Source organism: Equus caballus, chromosome 5 (genome assembly GCF_041296265.1).
Source record: "Equus caballus isolate H_3958 breed thoroughbred chromosome 5, TB-T2T, whole genome shotgun sequence".
Classification (NCBI taxonomy): domain Eukaryota; kingdom Metazoa; phylum Chordata; class Mammalia; order Perissodactyla; family Equidae; genus Equus; species Equus caballus.
The window spans coordinates 102106195-102116004 of NC_091688.1; the positions used below are offsets into that span (position 1 = coordinate 102106195).

The 9810-nt window shown below is 53.0% G+C and overlaps 1 protein-coding gene across 1 annotated transcript in view; it reads right to left on the reverse strand.

Annotated features, from left to right (window-relative positions):
* Window positions 1–9446, reverse strand: part of ROR1 (receptor tyrosine kinase like orphan receptor 1) — a 358789-nt gene extending 349343 nt beyond the window's left edge. Inside the window, exon 1 of the mRNA XM_023641954.2 lies at window positions 9077–9446. Within this exon, the coding sequence (XP_023497722.1) occupies window positions 9077–9167 (91 nt within the window). The 5' untranslated portion in view covers window positions 9168–9446. The remainder of the gene's footprint in view (window positions 1–9076) is intronic.
* Between the last annotated feature and the right edge of the window lie 364 nt (window positions 9447–9810).

Sequence of the window (9810 nt, forward strand, 5' to 3'; positions counted from 1 at the left end):
GAAAGAAAGAAATCCTGTTTCATTGGATTATTTGGAAAATTAACGGTAATGTTATACATGAAATAATTTTATAAGCTGCAAAGCCCTGTACAAATGGAGGATTTAATTATAATTATTTTGACTCAGCTATTTGGCTGGGATCTTACAGAGAATTTGAATCATCAGACAGAGGTAAAAAAAAAAAAAAACTGAGATGCAGAACTGCATAATGATCAAGGACAAAGCCCTGGATTCAGGACAACCAGCTTCCCATCCTGGTTCTCCCACTTAACTTGCTGTGTGCTCCTGAGCAGGTTACTTACCTTCTCTGCACCTCAGTTTCCTTATCTGGAAAATGGGGATAAGAATTAGTGCCTACCTCCTGGGGTGGCCCTGAAGACCACGTGAGTTAAAATACTTAAAGGACTTCGAATGATTCTTGGCACACGGGATGCTTGTTGAGTTAACCATGACTATACTGCTATGATTTCCATCAAGCAGGTAAGGATGCACTGGGATTCAGGGGCCTGCCCTGCAAAGCGAAACGGCTACAGCAGAGGGAGGGAGGCACAACATACCTCCGACAAGCAGCCCCGAAATGCACGGCCTCTGTGACTCCCAGGGGCACTCTTTTGGAGAGAAAGATAAGTCTTCATGCTTCCAGGAAAACCTTGCTTCCTCCGCCCCTCCCTCACCCCTTCACAGCAAAACCCTCAACAGACACCTCTTCCTTCTTCATCGCTGAGACCAGATCCTCTCCTCCTCTCCCATCTCCGTCCTCCCTATCCTTCAAGGCTCGCATCGGATCCCACTTCCTCCAGAAAGACCGCTCCCTCCTTGGCGCTCTGCACCTACAACTGCCAGCTCTGCGCTCACTGCTGGATAATTATTTCACAACTGCCTAGTTTATTGCCCCTCACAGGTATACTCTCCAAGGGCCCCTCATAGTTCTTCTGGATTTCCCACAGTGCTTAGCAGGGTGCTAGAGACACTGTACGTGTGCCATGAATAATTTGGGAAGGGGTTCAACGCACTGGAAGGAGCCCAGGCTGCATGTGAAGTGGTCAGATTAAACTAGGTCTGAGCCTCTCCTCCTCCTCCCCAAGCCCAGGGCAGATGTTGCTATCAGACCGCAGCATTCTCTCCTGGAGCCTCTGGGAGAAAGAAACCTCAGAATCCTGCCTAACACTGCACCCCAGTCCGCCAATACCAACTGACTGGAAAAATGAACACTTCTTGCCACCTCTGCTTCCTAGGGACTTCTGTACCTGAGTCTCTACAGCCCTGGGACTTAACCACTCTTGTCATAAAAACCACACTCCATTGCACGGAGCTGTTGGCCTGTCTGCCTCCACTAGACCAGGAGCTTTCAAACTCTTGATCATGAGAGCCCAGTAAGAACCCAAAGCAGCATACACAGAACTGAAGCTGAAGTTTCCTAAAACAATATTCATCTGGTTAACGAATGCACGCCGATATTTCCTACTACAGTCTATCTAAAAATGCTGGTCCTGACCCACAAAATTGATCTCATGGTGCACTATGGTTTACAACCATATATACATATATATATATATATATATAATATTAGTTATATAAATAATGTTAGTTAAGGTAACACTGGCAGCTGTAACTGATAAACCCTGAAATCTCAGCTTCACTACAATAGAAGTTTATGTCTTGCTCACATTAAATCTACACAAGTGTGGACAGGTGGGCAGCTTCCACTGTGCAGCGGTTAACGGATGGCTGATTCCATCAGGTGGTGTCCCCGACACAGGACATCTAGGGTTACCAGGATCACAGCAATCCTGCCAGGGAAGTTTTATGGGACAAGCCTAAGAATGACACTCATTGCTTCCAAGGTCATTCCACTGGCTCATATTTGGTCACATGGCCTCTCTGAACTGCAAGGGAGCTTGGAAATGCAGTCCAGCCACGTGCCCAGGAAGGGAAGGAAACAGATGTGGTGACCAGCCAGCAATCTCCATCATAGATCTGCCATTTGAAAACCCCTCCAAGGCAAGGGTCTAGCCATGTTCACCTTTTTATCGCCAATGACTAGCAAAATATTTGGCTCACAGTAAGTTCATGGAAAAGGCATGATCAGGGAACGAAGGGGGAACATGGTAGACCCGGTCAGAGCCCTGGGAGTGTCGTAGTTTGTGATCAGGCATCGTGATTCTCCCCAAATTCACACAGGGGCCAAGTCCCTCCCCACCCAAAGCAGAGCTGAGTCCAAAAGAGGGGACTGGGGCAGACGAGGAAGATACGCGAGAAAGTGTCACGGCGTCTCCCCCTCCCTCTGGGGACTGCGCAGCCACCTTCTCTTCCAAAACCCACATGCCCCTGGAGAAGGAGCTCAGGGACCGAGCACACCGGCTTTTGAGGCAGATAAATCCCGAGCGGGCCCTCTGGCAGCCAACGACGGCAGAGCCCTCGCCAGCCGGGCTCGGGCTGAGGCTTCTCCACGCATCCTCTCAGGGCACCCTCACAACAGGCCTGGGAAGGACACTCACGTTCTCCCCGAGCCCCCAGCTCCCCGGGAGAGAATGCATGTCTCTGCCCCGTGTCCCAGAGCACGTTTTCACATCCCTTTCCTCTACGTCACTTGGTGGGGAGCTCGCTGGCAGGTGGAGGTACGTGTCTGTGCGTCCCATCCCCCCAGTTACACTTCAGGGATGACAGAAACAGCGCACACTCGAGAGTCCAAATACCTAGGCTGTAATGTGTAGATTCAAACGCCAAACCCCCACTTAACAGTTATGTGAGGTTGGCCCAGACACTTACCTCCCTGAGCCTCGATCTCATTATCTGTAAAGAGGGTTCGAAGTCCAACTTCAAATGGCTGCTGGGACATAGAAACCTAATCTCTCTAAAGACTATGCCTGGCACATAGTAGGTTCTTTAAAAAGTAAGAACTTCCCTCCTCCGCCTCTCCTGGAGGGCAAGGATAATGTTTGACTCCTGCGCACTAACACTGTATCTTGCACATAATAAATATATAATAAATGTTAGTTGAAATGCATTGACTGACAAGCTTTCCTGTTGAAAGATAAAAATAAAAACACACACCCTGCCTTGGTCTTTAGAAGTTCTTCGTATCCCCCGCCCCTTCCCACGCACTTCATTACTCTTCTCTCTTTGGATAACGTGAAGGGGTTTTTTTGCTCTGTACTCCGAAATCTTAAATGGCTAACAGAGTACCTCAGGATTCTTTCCTCCGGCCATTATCCTGCTCTTTCAAGTTGTGCTCTGCAAGATTATTTGGATGTTGCAGTTAAAAACGGTCAGATTACAAGCGGAGGTCCCTGAAATGTAACATTCCCCATTGCAGGATTCTGGAATTACACCAAGCCCCAAGGACGGGTGGTTCTTCCCCCAAGAGCTCGCTGCTCTGAAAAAAGCCTTTGTTTTAGGGCTTTGCAAAACTGCACGGTGTCATCTCCTCCCGTCGGGTCCCCAGCCCTGGCCTGGGTTCCGCTCAGGTCTAGAGTCTATGTGCTCCCCAACACTCAAGAGTCTTAAAATACTCTAACGGTGGCTGCTCTCTCAGTCTTGGTTTGTCTCACAGCACAATGATCATTGTTTTGGAGCCTAATTTTCCAATTTCTCCTGCAACCCCCTGATAATGCCAGTAGCTACCATGCGCATCTACTGGGTCCAGGGCGCTGGGTTGGGTGCCTTATGCCCATCATCTCCTTTAATTCTCACAGAAGTCCTGTATGGCAGCTATTACTGTCATCCCCGTTCCACAGAGAAGGAAACTGAGGCTCAGGAAGTCAAAGAACTTTGCCCAAGGTCACACAGCCAGTAAGCAGCAAAGCCCCAATTTAGACCCTGGTCCACCTTCCAGTCCACCCCATCCGCGACTCCGCACTGCCTCTCCGCATGGCTGTCAAAGGAGGTCCTTTCTGTACAGAAACACTTGAGAAAATAAACACTTTGGACCGGTTGATCTTTTAGGTCCCTTCTCCCTCTTAAAAAAAAAAAAAAAAAAAACTATGGTTCTACAGAGAGAGGGGGAAAAAAGGAAATGTAAGAAGGCCAAACATCATGAGGCTCAGCTTATCAGTCTCTAACAACAGCTTTTGGATCAAAACCCCACAGAACCTTATTTATGGACAGACAGTTACTGTTACGCGGAGCCTTGTTATACAAGCTTTTCATCTGAGGATCTTGCAGCCTTCTGCTGCCTTTCTATTAGTGAGAGATGGGGTGTGAAGTCCGCAGGCCCTGCCAAGATTAGCCCATTCAATTATCTGCCTTCCTCCCATGTAATTCACTTAGGGCCACAGCTGGAGGCTCAGGCCCCGTGGCCGTCCGTGCCGGGCGCTCAGGGGGGAGGAGAGAAGGAAGGAGTTTAGGTGGTGGTAGCATCCTGGGACATAACAGCCATCCACGTTTCACTGCCTTACCAAAACAAAGTGGATGCCGCAATTATCCCGTTCCTAAACAAACCCCAAAACCCAACCGGGCCGACTGCAACAAAGAGAGGGCCTTTTTACTGCTGTTTATTTTTATTTTGTATTCTTTAGCTTTTTAGATATTCCTGGCATGCAAGTCAGGCTCCGTGTAACAAGCAGCTGCATTTAGTTAAGGATTTCGAAGAGTTCCGCCCCCCCTCCCCCCCCCCCCCCGCAAGCCCCACTCCCCACCATCCCCTCCTCCTGGACTCCAGAAAACTGTCTCAGACTCCTAGAAGACTATTCCTTTCTCTCCGGGTGTCCACAGCACAGGCTGTCCTGTGACACCTCGGAGGCCAGGCCAGGCCAGGCTGAGGCCCTTCGGTTTGAGAAAGAGGCCTCAGAGACTTGAGTGTTTCCCAGCTGGGGCCGGATCTGCCAAGGCCTGGTCCACTCGGGCTCTTGGAGCTGGTCAGCCAGCCCTCCCGCTAGGGAGCGCTCCGAGAAATCAGCCCACTCAGCGAGCACCCGAGCAGGATGCGGAGATGCAAAGGCAGGGGCACTGCGTCAAAGTCCATCTCCTCGCTGGTGGGGAGGACCCGCCAGAGACACTCCCCAAACCGCATCAAAGTTGCAGTTCATTACAACAATGTAACTCCTCCGATCACAGGGGCAGACCGTGGAGGCCATGGCCAGGCTCTCTGTCCGTTACAGCAAGACCAGCTCAGGGAACTCCAGGGCAGGAAGGAAAATTGAAATGGACTGTCTCCAATCATCTCTTAGAACCTCTAGATATGGCTCAGAAAACGTCCCTCTGCCGCTCTTGGAAATCCTGGGACTACGGCACCTTTGGCTCATCCATAAAGAGAGTGTGAATCTTAAGACTTAAACTAGGAGAGGCTGTCTAGGGCAGCGGTTCAGATAAGAGCATGATCTCCTAGAGTTTGTAAACCCAGGCATGTCATTTCCTAGCTGTGTGACCTTGAGGAAGTAACTTAACCTCTCTGTGCCTAAATTAAAATAAGCTAATTAGGCCGTCTCCCTCATAGGGTTGTTGTGAGGATTCAGTGAGTCAATACTTGCAAAATGCTTAGAATGGCAACTGGCCCACTGTAAGGATTACGCAAGTGTTTGTTAAATAAATCGTACAGACAGAGGCATCTCAGAATGCTTGGTTTCAGGGAAATACATTCTTAGCTGAGGTCAAAGGACTTGGCACCATTCTTCAGCTTCTCCAGGCCCAAGAACAGCCGGCCTGGCGCAAGAGGAACTGGAAAGGGAGGTGAAGTAGAGCTGCAAGGACTCTGCAGATCTGGGCTACGGCCAGGACCCGCCACCGACCCTCAACCCCCGCAGCCTACCCAGGAAAGCAACCCACCGCCCCAGGCAGCCAACAGTCCAAATCAATGGTGCCTATCTTTTCAGGGTTGCAGTTTTCTTGGAAAATTAGATTATAGCTAGAAAGATAGAACCACAAAAATGCACATGAAATTTTGTATATTATTTCGGGGGGTTCACATATCCTCAATTTCGGGTACCCCAAGTTCAGACCCTCTGGGCTGGGTGCTCTTCTCCAGCACTCGGCACCCAGGGTTCCCCTTAAATCCCACGACGCTCGGGCAAGGCTCAGAGAAACTAATGGACACGCCCAGTGTGTGGCAGAGGAAAGGTTCGAACCCACGTCTGTCAAACTCTAGCGCCTGTGCTCACAACCGCTGAGCTCTACTACACTCCCTTCAAACTGGAAGATGGGGCGAGAAAAGGGAAAGTCCATGAAAATAGGCCACGTTGCATTTTCACTAAGAAAAGCAAATAACACCACAATTTTACACATGACCAAAAAAGTTATTCTCCATTCATTCAACGAAAACCTATGGACCCTTACTATACATGTATGCACACATATGCCATTTATATGTAGACGTACATTTACGTTAATATATACACATAGTCTAGAAAGCATTCCGTTCTCTATAGGACGCTGTGTAAAATTTTCAAAAATATTTGAAATGTGCTGTGTGGTCACCATCAAACCACAGCCAAATTGGATACTAATGGATGCAAGTGACACACCATTTAGAAACTTTCAAGTCTAATTTGAGGCCTATGCTCACCACGCGGGAGATGGAGGGGCAAAAGACAGCCAACATTAAGTTTTTAAAATGATTCCTAACCAAATATCAGAAAGATAATCGCAGGCACCAGAGGAGCAAAACGGCCCCCCAGATATGCTGAAGCAACACTGGAAATGAAATATTTCCAACACACTGCCAGAAGCAGTGTGACCACACCCTTGGGCCACTGGGCCTCTGTGTGGTCCCCCCACCCCACCCCACCCCCGCTCCCCTCGAGGATTTTTGGCTGTCTCCAGTCAAGTTGGGGCCGGCTGACTTGGCCCTCAGTGTTTTCACCAGGAAAGCTGACAGTCTTATTGCCCTCAAGAGGCTCCTAATCTAAAAGTTGACAGGACACACACCCATTACACTGGCCTTGGAAGGTTCACGAAATAACAGCAAACACAGTAGCAGGCCACTACCTCTGACCGCCACCAAACCACCGCATAGACGGGATTCTGAGAAAGGCCCGGTGGGTTCCAACGGCCCTGAGCTCTGGGCACAGTTACAACGGCTTCAGCTTCTTAGAGAGGTTTAGCTCTGGGGAGGTAAGAGGTGGATGGGGAGATGAATGATGAAGAGACCAGAAAAGATATGTTTAAAGGTGTGCTCCTCCTGGCTAACAAAATACAAAAGTGATGGGAGAAATGCTGAGCACTTTTTTAAAAATAAATAAATGAAACACATCTCCCCATAAGCTGATTTCCTGAGCCAGGGGCTGAATGCGTTACCTTAAGAATCTTGGATCAGACAAGAAAGCAAATCTGAGTTCCACCAGAAGCCTTGTCCCCAGTGAAAAGATCAAACATTCACACAAACAGAAAGGGATTTCTGAGATGACAAATAAGACGATAATAACAGATTCGAGCTCATTATTAAAGAGTTTGGAATAGGCAATACTCTTTTTTAAAAATATTTTTAAAAGCCTGTAGACAGTTAAACCAGACAGAATTTAGGTGACTGCTGATAACAAAACTGTCTTTACACTCAGCAGACTCGCCGCTGGGACAAGCATTTTAAGGCAGATAACCAAAGAAAGGTGCACCCCTGGCCCTCCATCCCCCACCATCGAAAAGGGACCACTGTTGAAAGGATAGATAGAAGTAAGAGCCCACAGAGGATATAACCGGATTAATGGAGGCCCCAGGCCGGGAGCCGACCTTGGCTACAGTCAACCCTGGGGCATCTCCACCTGAATTTGCTGGGCACCCTGGCGTCAGAAGGGGCTTTACAATGTGTGGGCAGCACGGCCCCTTTTTTACTTTCCACCCAGGTGTCCTGGCAGGGGGCCAGATGTTTGGCATCACGAAGCAAACACTCTGTGACCGGGCTGTTTACATTTCATTAGGATTTCTCATCAGGAAGGTGCACTCCCTGCTGACGCACATCTTAATTACAATTAGGAGCTGTGTTTACCCAGCAGCCTCCAGGCTGGCACCACCGTGCGAGTGGATCAGCTTCAGAGCCATCCTCAGAAAACGTGGCTCCCACTTGCCCAAAATCAACTCTAGGAAATCAGAGTTCACACACACCTTCCATGAGCCAGATTTTAGTAAAAGCTAATCCTGTAGTCAGCCTGTGTAGCGAATAGATCTTTACCCCTCGGCTCCTAAACAGCTCCGAGCCTTTTCTTCTCCTAAGCACAGCGCTAACTTAAAAATGAAAGATGCATGATAAAAGAGCAGAGCCCTACTTATCCGCAGGGCCCGCGCCCGCCGGAGCGGGGGAGGGAGGAATCCGGGGGCTCCAGCACCCCCTGAAGGGATGCATGTTAAAAGTGAGGCCCGAGACCCCGGGGACTGTAACCAACTCTCCCCCTCCAACCCTGGAAGAATGACGCGGCTGTCCCGGGGGACGCAGCGGGGCTTCCCTCTCATTGTGTGCCGGCTCGGACGCCGCAGGACCAGGCTCCCCGCCGCGAGCCAAGACGCCCGGGCTTTCGGCGGAGCCTTTCTCTAACTGTCGCGATTGTCTTTGGAGATTACCAAAATCAAGTATGCATTAGTGGCTTTTCCCCCTTGTTTGTAACACACACACACGCACACACACGTGCACACTCCGAGCTCTCCGCAGCAGCAGGCCGCCCCTGACAGCACAGTTTGCAAAGTGGCGGCGGCCGCGCACACGCTGTGGCCTCCATCGCGACCGTCCGAGGGCCGGGAGCCGGGGCGGAGGGGAGGCGAGGCGGCCGGGCCCCGGAGGCAAGGCTTTTGTCCGGGTCGGCGCGGACAGCCGGGGCTCCCCCAGGCACCGCGGCAAATACAGCTCCCCGCGGACCGCGCTCCCCGGGACGGCGGCTCCCCGGGGCGGGGCAGACTCGCCGGACCCCGCGGGGCGCGCTGGGGGTCCCCGAGGGATGGGGGACCAAGCGCACGAAAGTGCCCGCGGCGCCCCACGACCCCCAGCCCCCCGGGCTTCCTGCCAGCGCTGACAACCGCCGCGGGGCGCCGAGCGAGGGGTCGGGGCGGCCCCGCGCGCGGCCGGCTCCAGGGCCCCCGCCGCCTCCCCGGCGCCCCGGGTCGCGTCCGCCCCGAGCGCGGCCCCGCGCCGGGGGACAGCAGGCGCGGCGGCTCTTACCTTGGGCAGCGGCCCCGCGCGCCGCCAGCAGCAGCGGCAGCAGCAGCACCGGGAGCGGCGGGCGCGCCCCGAGGCGGCCCGGCCGCAGCATCCCTCCTCTCGCGGCGGCGGCGGCGGCGGCTCCCGGGCCGCGCGCAGCACATCCACGGGCTCGGCCCGGCCGCGCTCCCCGCAGGACGGCGGGGGCGTCTGCGAAGCCCTTTGTCCCTCTGCCCTCCGCCTCGCCTCGCCGGCCGGCCCGGGCTGTCGCAGCGGCGCTGGCGGAGGGCGGGCTCGCGGCTCGGGCTCCGGGCAGGAAGAGCGCGCCTGGCCGGGCCGCCGTCCGGCTCCCTCGGCGGCCTGCGGCGCTCCTCCCTCGGCGCTCGCGCCCCTGCGCTCAGCCTCCCCAACTTGTCACTTTCCCCAACTCCGCGGCCCCGCGCCCACCCCGACCAATGGCAGCCGGGCCCAGGCCGGCGACCCAGCGCCCTCTGCTGCCGCCTCCGCTCCCGGCGCCGCCCGCACCCTCCCCTCCCCTCCCCCACGGCTCCCGCCCGCGGCCGAGCCCGGGACCCAGGGACACCCAGGCTCCAAACGGGTGGTGGCTGAGTGGCTTAGTGAGGAGGCGAGATTCCAGCAGTCTGAGCGCTGCCACTCTTAGCCGTGTGACCCCGGGGAATGGAACATTTATGGATATCATACAGTTTCTCCTTTGATTCCCTCTTTGACCCAAGTCGCTTATGTTTCCCCGTTTT